This window comes from Rattus rattus, chromosome 2, assembly GCF_011064425.1.
Source record: "Rattus rattus isolate New Zealand chromosome 2, Rrattus_CSIRO_v1, whole genome shotgun sequence".
Lineage (NCBI taxonomy): Eukaryota > Metazoa > Chordata > Mammalia > Rodentia > Muridae > Rattus > Rattus rattus.
The window spans coordinates 7725217-7737421 of NC_046155.1; the positions used below are offsets into that span (position 1 = coordinate 7725217).

The following is a 12205-nucleotide window of genomic DNA, read 5'->3' on the forward strand; positions in this document are numbered from 1 at the left end:
CATTAGAGGACATGGAAGGGTGGTGAGTTCCTAGGGCTGTGCGTGGCCATGGGTGAGGCTGTCAGACGAGCATACCTGCAGCAGTGTGTACTCGCAGTCCCCACTGAAACTGTAGCGCTGCCCATCAAAAGTGATATAGTGGCCGTCCCCGTACACAGCACAGGTGGCCAGGCAAGGCTTGTCTGTGCACTGCCACATCCTGTTCTCACAGGTGCTGAGTAGAAAATGGAGGTCAGCTGAGGAATCCCACCAGAATGGACACCTTCCCAGGGGCTCTATGGGGACTCCTTATGGGAAACTGAAGCACAGAGCTTAGACACGTTGGGAGCCTAGGCCGTGCGTGCCTCAGAAGCTGTGCTTAAGCTCAGTCCATTCCCAACAAAGCCTCTTCCACTGTGACCCCCACATACCAGTTGTTGCAGCCCACTTGGATGGTCTCCCCAGGCCTGTAGGTGGCCTCATTGTGCACACAAGGGCAGTCCTCAGCAACAACACAGCTTCCATTGCCATCTGCCACCAGCCCGTTCGGGCACACACAGCCAGGCACACACTCGGAGCTGTACTGTATGGAATATGGACAGGGTGAATGGGACTGAATATGAATGGGTGCCTGGGGCTGACATGTCCTTTTGGTCTGCAGAGCTGCAGGTACCATGGGAACAGGACACTCAACAGCAGAGAGACCAGAGGTGCTCAGAGAATACAGTCTACCCATGCTGCCCTGAGGGCCCTCAGCATTGGAAGGCCCTGCTGCTCTTCTCCAGAAGCAGACATGAGGGGGGCCAATGGTCTCCACAGACATCGTAGCAGGAGAGGTCAAGGAAGTAAGGGTTTCATCAGGAAGGTCCCAGGGACGGTTATTAGGGAGTGACCAGGTCACTTACGCAGGTCATATCGAGGGTATGACAGCTCTTCTGACATCCAGCTCCAGTGTCACCAGGTGTGGCATTACGACAGTCAAAATAGATCATGGGAGCATCACAGACTGAAGAAGGAAGAGGACCAGTGAGGTTATGCCATCTATCCCTGCCAAGCTTTCTCTGAGGGTGGCCAGTGCCATGATAACTTAGTCATTTGTTTCCAGAGAGCCAAGCATGTGCTGCCTACCTTGTGATGGAGGTGGGGGGGGTGCACATCCATGTTATACATGCAGAGTGCATGTGAGTGTGTATGTGTATTATATGAGTTGAGAATACACTGAATGTTTCATGATTATATGTGCACAGTGACCACACCCTCAGCTCCCCTGTTTTGGAGCCCAAGGGCACACAGACACAGACTATGCCACAACAGTGAAACCGATCATCAACCCAGCTCTGTTCACTTGCAGTGGGCATGAGCCCTGGTACCTGTTTGGGTGTTCTCCCCAAGTTGACAAGCTTCCTTAAAGGCTCACCTGGAATCAGGGCAGGCCCTCCAATACAAGTTAGTGCTCCTCGGGTGCAGGTGCTGTAAGTAAAGGGCTTTTAGAATAGCATCCACTCTAGGCCCTGTGAATCCCCACCATGTCCTCCTTGTTTGCATGGTTTCAGGTGCATGGGAACAAGGTGACAAGGTCCCCTGGAAACATACTCTGCCAGGACTAAGAGTCTTACCAAACGGCCCCGTTGTCATGCACAGACTCGCCATTGGGAACTGGGGATCCCTTGTAATAGCAAGGACAGCTAGTGGCCTGTACACATTTGCCCGAATCATCCAAGAAGGTGCCTTTGGGGCAGGTGCAGCCATCCACAGGGATGAAGTTGACATGGCAGGTGACATCTTCCTCACTCAGAGACCGGCAGGTGGGCTGGCAGGTGCTGATATGGTATTGATAGGTCATGGACTTGGGACAGGTAATTGTAGGTTTTGCTGTGTGAGAACAGAAAGAAGGGACACTTAGAATACTGGTGGACACATAGCCTGGCAATCACCACAAGAGGACCTAGCAGCTCAAAGCCTTTTCAGCTCTCCAGACACTGTCTCCCGATTAGTTCTCTTGGTAACAGTGGCTTGGGTCTCCCTTGGTTTCAGAGACTGACGTAGGAATAAGACCCTTGGAGCATCCAATTAGCTACTAGGCCAAGGATAGGGCCCTGGCCTGTACAGAAAGAGAGTTGTTTACCCACAGCATACTCACTGCATATGCCACCCCTCCAGTCACTGAGCAGCACGCCTTTGGCAGCACAGGCACGCACGTAGGAGGACAGGGCGGCACACATGCAGTCCTCGCTCTTCTCACAGTTGCACGTGTCAAACATGCAGTTCTGGATGTAGAGACATTGGGGTATCAGGGACCCAGCTCACATTCAGGAGCCTGATATCTGACTGCCCCTTCCCCAATCCTAATGTATGCCTAACTTCCTTACCGTCCTCAGGACACTTCCCCACCTTCCATTCCTCTTTAGTTAATTTTAATGTTGAGATCTCTCAAGCAGCCAACCTTCCCTCTAGGACATAGATTCTGGGAAGACCCTGGCCCTTTATCTCTGAGACCCACCTGCCCACCTCTAGAATATCCTGTCTTCTGTACTGTCTTATGACTCACCCGTCTCAAAAGATTCGTGTTAAGTCCTATTCCTAGTACAGACCTGAGGTTTGATCTAAACTTAATGAACATGCAATGAGAAAATAAGGACCATGGATGTCATGGAGATACAAACTTGGAGAATATTTCTGCCACAAGCTGCCTGTCAGTTGCCTCCCTCCAGTGTCTTTTGGTCTTCCAAATATGGACCACACAATGCAGTGTTGGAGTCCTAGCTAGCTGAAGAAGCGGTGAGTGGGCATTACCGAGAAGAAGGTGCTGGGATTCACTGTGGCATGGCACTGGGAAAATGGGCCATTGGCATCAGTCAGCTGAGAACACCAGTGCTGAGCATACTTTTCTGTGGATAGAAAGGTATCCATCAGCTACTTATTTACCCAAGCCCCTGGGTTTCTCCCACGTGGGGTCATGAGGCATAGAGAAGTTACAATCACTGTTTCTCTTCTTTCCTATGTCCCCAGACCTCTCACCTCCTAGGAATATGAATGGCCATTGCCATGGACAAATAGTCAAGACTTCTGAACAAAAATACAGAGGAAAATGGTGAAGGATCAGCTGATCCTGAACCCCACCTCCTCAACCCTACTCATGGGGCTGGACAATGTCGCAAGTACATTAGAGCATTATTCCTTTCTTTTATCCTGAATCAGGGTCCCTGAAGTCCAATGCCCTGTGTACAGAAGATGATGTCCCTGCCATCTTTGAATCTGTCCTGGAGATCCATCATATCTTCCTGCCATATGATGCCTACACAGAGACTGGTCACCACCCTTCCCTAGGGTATCCACATTTGTTTCACAGGTAATACTACATGGTATAAACTGTAGCAATAAATTTTTTCTGAAAATACCTGTGGTCTTCAAAAAGAATGTACTTTTTCCAGATGCTAGAGTCAAGTTAATAATAAGCCTTGTGACTCATTGAAGACAGTGTACCCAATCTGCTGTCCTATCATACACTTAGCCTGTTCAAGTTAACCTGCCTTTAAGAGAACCATATGACTGACCTTGCTATGCCTTGGACTTCTTCCATAACTAGCTTTTACAATCTAAGACAAATTTATAGTTTTAATCTTAAATTGTGTCCTTTTCCATGCCCTGACCCAAAATAATGAACGTGTATTATTATAATCATGTGCCGAAAGCATCCAACAGGCTGAAATCAGCATTACACAAAGTAAATACCCCATAAATGTTGGAAGCAGCAAGCAGATACAGGTTGATAAATTCTGTGTGTAGTTTTGAGTGATATTCCAGGTCAACTGAGGTCAGGAAAATTATTTTTTTTTGTAAAACTGTTAAAATGTCTATGAAAAAGAATTTCTCATTGCTTCCCCAGGCCATATTTTTCATGCTGCTCAATAAAATATGGGGCAAAACATTTTGTTACAGACAGGCAACAAGGACAGATCAAATACAATAGATAGGCCACTCGCTACAAATGTAGACATTTGGAAAACACCAGAAGAGAAATAGAGGATTCAAATTTGAGCTCACTTTGAGTCAAACTATTCCAAGAGAAAGCTTCCTTTTTCCATTCCTCCATATGACATCTACACACTTTAGTGCCCTCTGTGGGGTATCTTTAGTGTGTGATTGACACAATACAGTACACACTAGTTTGCTTATTCATCACTTCAGGGTAGACAGCTGGTATGCTGGCTGGTTTTGTGTGTCAACTTGACACAAGCTGGAGTTATCACAGAGAAAGGAGCCTCAGTTGAGGAAATGCCTCCATGAGACCCAGCTGTAAGGCATTTTCTCAACTAGTGATCAAGGGGGAAGATCCAGCTTATTGTGGGTGGTGCCGTCCCTGGGCTGGTGGTCTTGGGTTCTATAAGAAAGCAAGCTGAGCAAGCCAGGGGAAGCAAGCCAGTAAGAAACATCCTTCCATGGCCTCTGCATCAGCTCCTGCCTCCTGACCTGCTTGAGTTCCAGTCCTGACTTTCTTTGGTGGTGAGAAGCAATGTGGAAAGTGTAAGCTGAATACACCCTTTCCTCCCCAACTTGCTTCTTGGTCACGAGGTTTGTGCAGGGATAGAAACCCTGACTAAGACTGCTGAACACCTAGCCCGGTCAGAGTTCGCTGAGAAAATGTTTCTTGGGAAATAACCAGATCACAAATGAAACCAAGTACACAAACCCCTCGGCATTCAGCAGAGCATAGGCAAACAGCTAAATAAAGAAATTCACCATTCTCCACGCTGAGCGAGCAGGGGTCCTCAAAGATATTCTTAACATTGGGACAAGCCGCCTGAGTCTTGAAGGTGTTGAAGAAAGCAGCTGCTGTGCCCTCCACAACCCCACTGATGGTCTGGAAGTCATCGGCCTGCATACTGTTGAAATTACCACAGAGCCCTAGGAGCAGAAAAGCGGGTTGAGGCCCCATGTGGGCTCTAAGACGGAATGGGCTCAGACGCAGTCAGGGCTTCTTACCGGAGGTTAGCCCCCTGAACTCGGGTGCTATACGCACGGACACCTGCATAATGGGATGCAGCTGGATCTCAAGCTGCAAACCCAGGTTGGTCTGGCCAATGATGAAGAAGGTTGAAGGCCGGAAGAAGGTAGCATTGGCTGTGGGCAGAAAATGAGGATTTCAAGGTGGTGATGTCCCGTGGATAGATCTACACATTCAGACTCACAGGAGCAGCTCTCACCTGTGGATACCGGCAGCTGGGTATAGATCTGGTTCACAAAGACCTCTCCAGTGGCTTTCACTGTGATCACCTAGAACCAATTGCAGAGCCAAGGCGTCAGTATGGGACTGAGCAATATCTCTCCACTGTCCCGTGGTAACCCACACAGGCTGTGAAGTGTGCTCACTAGGAGACCTTGGGCTACAAAGCTGTAGCCCCCATGAGGTAAACGTGTTTCAAGATCAGGTCCCATACTTGCCCTGACTTTGTAAACTTTCAAAAGAATCATATCTTAAGTAATATAAAAACAGAAACTAATATATAAAAAAATAACGGAGAAGTTGTACTGGATAGAAATGCCTGAGTCCTCTTTCTTGGGTCCAGCTGGTGCAATCCCAGTATCGAACACCCGCTGTGTTCTACTTAGGACAGTCTGCAGAAAGGCCCACAGACAATGTACGTGCTCACTGTTCAGGATGTGAATCCAGGGACTAGGCGGAGGTCACAGGCAACATGAACATGTTCTTTCCACCTTCCAGGACCTACCTCTTCCAGGGTTCTCCTCAGCTCTCCCTGTGATACTCACCGTCTTCCCCCCACCCAGGTTCAACGTCACAGTCTTCAGACAAGTCTCGCTCTCAGTCAGTCCACACTTCCGCAGCTCAGCCAGCACAGTGAAGGCATTGCTGTCATAGGGCTACAGGGAATGACACAGGTCCTTACATACTGCCTCAACCCCTGCCCACCTCATCCTCTCACTCCCCTTGTTGAAAATCTCCAGTCCTCCACTGCCGTAGACTCTAAGAAGCAGCCATTTGAATCCAGGAGGAAGGTTCTCTTTGGAGCACATGCCACGAGTCTCCCTATCCCCCAACAAGGGGGCTCAATGTACCTACTGAATGCAATAATTCTAAAAGTTGGGAGGGAGACTAAGGGGAGTTGGGAGTGGGAGAGAAAGTGATCAAAATGTACAATTGTGTACATTTATGAAATTTTCAATAAATAAATAAAAATACTTTTAAAAGGAAAACCGTTTGTGTGTGTGTGTGTGTGTGTGTGTGTGTGTGTGTGTGTGTGTTTTGAAGATCAGTGGTTTCCAAGGTGGAGAGGAAGATGGTCAGGTACAGTCTAGGATGGTCAGCATGGTGAACTACTGGATGATCCTAAGGTACAGGATATTTCACATTTGTGAAATCCTGGGGCATGCTCAGGAGTCACCCTGATGATCTCTACCGTGGACAGGAATGGCTGACTGTTTTCTCAGCATTAGTTGTAACCAATGCATCATACTAAAGCAAAATGTTCCTGCAGGGGAGGCTGCTGGAGTCGGTGAGGTTTAGGAACTCCCTGGACTTCCTATTTATTTGTAAACATAAAATTATTCCAAAAATAAAACAAGACAGGGGCTGGAGAGATGGATCAGTGGTTGGGTACTGCTCTTACAAAGGGCCAAAGTACAGTGCCCAGCACCTACATCAGGTAGCTCATAACCACCTGTAACTCCAGCTCCAAGGAGTATGATGCCTCGTCTGGCCTCCATGGCACCAGGCACATGTACACACAGAGAAACACATGCATACACATAAGTAAAATACGCAAATAAAATATTAAGTCTCTTTTAAGAAAACAAGATCAGAAGGGCCAGAGCAATGTGCAGGGGTCATTCAGAACTAGAGGATCAATCAACAGCTGACTGACTCCATAGAGCCCTGGGCCAGCAGGCAAAAATATTTCCTCATGACTTTACCATGAAGTCCCCCAAGGTTTCCCTGATGCAGTAGTGATGGGAAGCCTAGACTAGTGATACCTAGGGAGGCCCTTGTCTTGGTGCAGCTCCCCAAATCAGAAAGCCCAAGGTGAGGACAACATAGACCTCACCTTGCACAGCACGTAGCTGCAGTCCCCATGTACTGTGTACTGTCTTTCATCAAACGTGGAGATGTGGGAGCCTCCCATTACTGAACAGGTACCAGAGCATGGGACTTCCTGGCAGCTCCACTGACCTCCAGAGCACGTGCTGCATGTAGGAAGAAGGACATATTGTGTACTAGTCCCATACACACTCCTATGATTTTTGCCACCAAACTGAAGGCTCCTGCCCATGGGGCACTGGCCACATCATCCTGGGACCCAACAAGTTCACAAATCCCGAGGAAGAAAGTATATGCCAGGGTCTTGAATGGGGAATCCAAAACATACCACTTGGTGCAGTCAGTAGAATAACTGGTACCCGGTGCATACAATGTCCCATTGTACAGGCAAGCACACTGGGACGCAGGGACACAGCCCGTCTGGTTAATGTCATCAAGCACCATACCTGTAGAAAGCAAGTCCATGTGATAGGTGCCATCCAGGAACCCCAGTAAACATCAATAGCACAGAGACACTTTTGGCCAGGGTCATAGGGATCTCTCACCAAGGCTGGACAATACAGCAGAACCACCAAAGCAGTTGTGTGCTTTGGAGGTCTGGGGTTAGGGTTGGGGTGGAGACTCCATCTTACCCTCAGGACAGAAGCAGCCAGCAACACAGTGGTCCTCACAGACCTGGGAATGCTGGGGGTTGGAGCAGGTGTCTACACAGGGTGAGCCACATTCCTGGTACTCCATGTTGAGGAGACAGGTCTGAGCTGCAAGAACACCAGAAAGAAAGGTCATATCAAGTCAGGTCCCATTTACCGGACGGGTGATGCTATGATGGGAAGGTGAGGCTGAGGGTACTTACGGCAGAGGTTGGGACCCCGCCAGTTCTGGGGCTGTCCTCCGGCATGTGCACACTGCCGAGAGTACTCAGCCAGGGTATGGCAGATGCAGTTAGACGGGTCAGAGCTCTCACAGAGACAGAGGTCCTGCTGGCAAGCCTCCAGGTAGCTGCCGATGTCCACCAGGGCCGCACAGTTTGAGAACAGCTGACCTTTCAGGATCTCTTCACAGATGCCCTGGACAATGGCAGGTGCCCACGCTGAGTTTTGATCCCAGGCTTCCCAGAAACACCTAGGTTAACCCAGAACCCACAGCCCTCCTCCCCACCCCATCCACCCATTCTTCTCAAGTCTCACAGATCTGATGGAGCAGTTCTTCTGGGGCACGGGGAGAGGGTCCTGGCACTGCTCTGTGGGGCCATCCATCTTCTGAAAGTTCCCAAACTCAAGGGGTGTCAGCCTAACATCTGCAGGAAGTCCAGAGCAGCTCTGTCTACAGGTCCCAGGCTCTTAGCCCATCATCTCAATGGCCAAGCCCAAAGGTTTGACCCCTGCTAGCCTATATACAACATTGCCTGACAGAAGCAGACATACGCATGGATAGGTTGTTACCCACAGCTTATATGGGACTTGGGGAGACTGGAAGAGGGAGGGGTGTGGGAGTATCTGGATGAGACAGCTGCATCTGTGATTCCATTATATAGTGGTAAAGAAATATGACCCTCTCAGGCCTGAAAGAAGCAAGGATGATTCCATGTAAAGGTCTGTGTCCCCAGAATAGCTGTATCAAGAACCAGAGCTCTGCCGGACATCTTGTTCCCCACATGCACCTGCGAGGGGTGCCGAGTATATATAGTGGTGCCAAGAGTATACATGCACACAAATATGGGTATGTGCAGATGTGTCTGTGTGTACTTATGCATGAGCTGGGATTGTGAGAGGGAAGCCTATGTGTATGTGCATGCCTATGTGAGCAGCAGGCATATGCAAGTTGTGAGAGAGAGTGAGCATCTGTTTACATACACATATAGATACACGGCTTGAAATACTGGGAGACTAAGCCTCTTGGGGCCCCAGGGGCATTGCCTGGGAACTTACTGTGGGAGAGAAACTCGCTGGATTCTGGACTGCCGTTGAAGTCTCCACAGAGACCACAAGTCTTGTTGGCATATTTGGTGTCCAACTCCAGCTGAAATTGGAGGAGATATCAGACGCCTGTTGCCACTATAGACACCCCAGGATATAAAATATAGACGCCCCAAAAGAAGGTGAGGGTTCTCAGAGAAGACACAAGCCAAAAGACCCTCCCCATCAGTTATATGAAGACTTGACTCAGAGCAGGGCTCAAGAAACCATCCCAAATACACAGGACCTATGTCTGGGGGCAAAGACCCTGAGGTTCTGCTGATATCTGGATGCTCACCTTCCCTAGCTGTGTGGGGCCTTATGCCCCTTCTCCTTACCCACCTCCTGATTTCACTAAGAGACTCCATTCTTTGCCCCCATTTTACCAGAAAGCTATGCCCACTCCCACCCATGCCCACCCCCCACCAGGAGACTCTACTCTCCCTCACCAGAAGACTATCGTCATCATTCCACATGAAGACCAGCCCCAACCTGGCCACCACCTTCAGGTAGCCATTGCTGAGCTCAATGAGGACCCCAGACTGGCTGAAGGGCAGCTGGACCCTGTAAAAGAGAGTAGGGATAAGGTACTGAGGGGCGCAGAGACAAAAAAGACCCCAGGTGAGAAGATCCTTACAGCCATGTGTGTGACAGACATGGACCTGGAATGCCAGTATTAAGGAAGAGTTTAAGAGGCAGTTCTAGCATGGGGTTTGCTCCTCAGAGTAGAGTCTTGCTAGCAATGCCAATGTCTCTCACATCCCTGAGATACCACCAAGCACCTCCATCCAATACTGCCCCAGACTCACGGGTGGTTATTGACTAAGACGGAGCTCTTGGTCAGCTCAACAACTAGGCCATCAAGCTTCATGATGACCCTGCTCAGCGTGGTGGAATTAGACTCCAGGCCACGGCGGAGCTGGATGTTGAAGTCCTCGTAGGCAGCCCCACAGTGTTCCGAGAACACATAGTTGCACAGACCAGGGAAGTAGAAGACCTGTCCATCAAAGGTCTTGTAGTGGAAGTTGCCCCATGTGCTGCACACCCGCCTGGTATGTGCTGGGTTGAAGGCTGTGGACCAAAGCAATGACAGGCTCTGAAGGCAACTATTCTGGTCCCAGAGTCCTGATGTGCCCGCCATGTTTTGCCTTTAACATGGCACCTTTTTCATGCATGCAGAGAAGCTGCTGCCCACAGTGGGCCTCTGAGATCCTCTCTGACTTAGGAAACCCTGGGACCAGCTCACAGCAGCTTTGGACACCCCTCTCAACATTTCCTAGGTCTAAGTATCATCCAGGACCAGGTACCCTTGTCTAAGTAACTCTCAGGCCTAAGAGAGCATACCCCAGCTAAGCAGGCCTCTTTCCCAGGTACACGTTGGGGTTTACTCACCTCGTACCACAGGAATGGTCTTCAGAGGTGGGATGATGGTCACTCTATTGAGTGGGGTACCTATGGAGGCAGGAGCTTGGATCATCGGGTGCACGGTGAGGTAATGGGGTGACTGTGACACAGGGGAAGAGGCTAAGGGCACAGAGCCAGCAGAAGCAGACTCCCAGGTCTCCAGTCCAGCGTGGATGCTACTGCCTATTGAGATCCAGGATGGGCATGGCCCAGCCTGAGGCCTACATCCCGCATCCTCTTCTCTCACTGACCTCTGAAGCCATCATTCTTTAGTGCTCTCAGAGCCCGGAAACTTCTGTTCGCACATGGGGCTTGTGTCCTGACCCTCACCAATGCCAGAATCTAAGTCAGCAGCTTAACCTCGCACCCCTTCCCTTTTTTAACCAGTTTGGGTAAATGCAAGGTGCCAGCTGGCCCCAGAGGCCCCCCGAGGCCCCTTGCTTTGACATATGTGCCTGATTCCCTAGCTCCTAGGGTCAAGACACAAAAGGTGAGTGTGGTGTTGAAATGGGTTAATCAAAGCAAGAGAGACAGAGGTAGGATCTACATAGGTGGAAGCCTGTGTCATGGCCCAATCAACCTGACGGACTTTCCGTAGCTCTCTCCAGAGCCTGAGTACAGACACCTATGACACTTCCATGAGCTGGATTAGTTGGGAACAGGAGGAGAGCAGCCATTCCGGGTTCTGACTCTTCAGTGTGCTAACTGAGGAGCCATCAAGGCAAGAAGGCCCCGGGGACCCAAGGCCATACTCTGGTAGAGTGGTGGGGACCTGGCAGGTGCAATGGGGACCAAAGGCTAAGACTCACCAACATGCTCTTGAGGTTGAGATAAGTCAGAGTAGTGTTCAAGGTGAGATTTCTGAGTGTCCTGGAGGGCCTGACCTACAGAAGAGGAGATGGGCCTGAACTGAAAGGCAGACAGGGACTTCAGGCAGCCCAGGCTGCTGGCCACCAGCAAGAAGATGGAGGAAGGAACATAATATATCACTAGTTAATGACCCCGATGCAAAGTCACTTAATGGTGGGTGAATAGCCCACTCCCATACCTACATAGGTTTGAGCAAAGTTGGGACTGACTTGCCCCTTAAGTCTAGTTTTCTGGTGCCTTCACCTCCTGCTAGGGCCAGGTTAAGGGACACTACAACATTCCCAGGACCGCTTGCAGCTCACGGTTTCTTGTGAGGTTTTGCTAGAAAGCGTTGTGAGCATATGAGCAGGCTAAGAGACTACCTTGGCCAGTTTGGGGGCTCTGAGATGTAGCCTTCTGCTCCCCCACATTGGATGCCCAGCTTCCATCCCCTGTATACCAGAGTTACTTCCCTGCCTCTTGAGTTAGAGACAGAAGTTGTCAGATCAAGGCAAGGGCTACATGGCAGGACCCTTTCACAGACACACTCTTAGAGCTTGCCAAGACCTGGATAAGACTCTGAACTTCACTGCCCACCTGAGTCCAGGGCATGGGGGAGTGAAAAGGTCTCTCTAAATGGCCTAGGAAAGATGGACACTTTGAGTCTTACCTGTGTGTTGGTTGAAGGCCAAGGCCAAGGCTAGGACCCAGAATGGGGCCAACTTTCTCCGGCCAACACCCATGCTATGGAGCATGGGGAAATGTCCCCACTGGCAGCCTCTGAGGAGAGACTCTAGTCACCAGCAGCCTTTTGTAGTCCAAGAGTTGGCTCCAGCCCCAGTGGCTTCACGTGTGTGGGTGGGGCAGGCCTGTGGTTCCCCTCACCCAGGTAAACAGTGGGCACTCAGTCACTTCAGGCTGGGTAATAGCAGCAGTCAGGGATGGGTGTGCCGGCAGGTGGAGC

The 12205-nt window shown here is 50.0% G+C and overlaps 1 protein-coding gene across 1 annotated transcript in view; it reads right to left on the bottom strand.

Moving 5' to 3' along the window:
• Muc5ac (mucin 5AC, oligomeric mucus/gel-forming) overlaps nucleotides 1-11996 on the bottom strand; it is a 28785-nt gene extending 16789 nt beyond the window's left edge. Inside the window, exons 1-22 of the mRNA XM_032891419.1 lie at nucleotides 11912-11996; nucleotides 11202-11276; nucleotides 10381-10440; nucleotides 9798-10059; nucleotides 9438-9552; nucleotides 8962-9052; nucleotides 8221-8330; nucleotides 7887-8100; nucleotides 7666-7791; nucleotides 7362-7479; nucleotides 7041-7179; nucleotides 5749-5859; nucleotides 5184-5253; nucleotides 4963-5100; nucleotides 4720-4884; nucleotides 2773-2867; nucleotides 2120-2246; nucleotides 1596-1851; nucleotides 1397-1449; nucleotides 885-985; nucleotides 411-562; nucleotides 76-214 (exon numbers count right to left, since the gene is read on the bottom strand). Of these exons, the coding sequence (XP_032747310.1) occupies nucleotides 76-214; nucleotides 411-562; nucleotides 885-985; nucleotides 1397-1449; nucleotides 1596-1851; nucleotides 2120-2246; nucleotides 2773-2867; nucleotides 4720-4884; nucleotides 4963-5100; nucleotides 5184-5253; nucleotides 5749-5859; nucleotides 7041-7179; nucleotides 7362-7479; nucleotides 7666-7791; nucleotides 7887-8100; nucleotides 8221-8330; nucleotides 8962-9052; nucleotides 9438-9552; nucleotides 9798-10059; nucleotides 10381-10440; nucleotides 11202-11276; nucleotides 11912-11996 (2802 nt within the window). The remainder of the gene's footprint in view (nucleotides 1-75; nucleotides 215-410; nucleotides 563-884; nucleotides 986-1396; nucleotides 1450-1595; nucleotides 1852-2119; nucleotides 2247-2772; nucleotides 2868-4719; nucleotides 4885-4962; nucleotides 5101-5183; nucleotides 5254-5748; nucleotides 5860-7040; nucleotides 7180-7361; nucleotides 7480-7665; nucleotides 7792-7886; nucleotides 8101-8220; nucleotides 8331-8961; nucleotides 9053-9437; nucleotides 9553-9797; nucleotides 10060-10380; nucleotides 10441-11201; nucleotides 11277-11911) is intronic.
• Nucleotides 11997-12205: the final 209 nt, after the last annotated feature.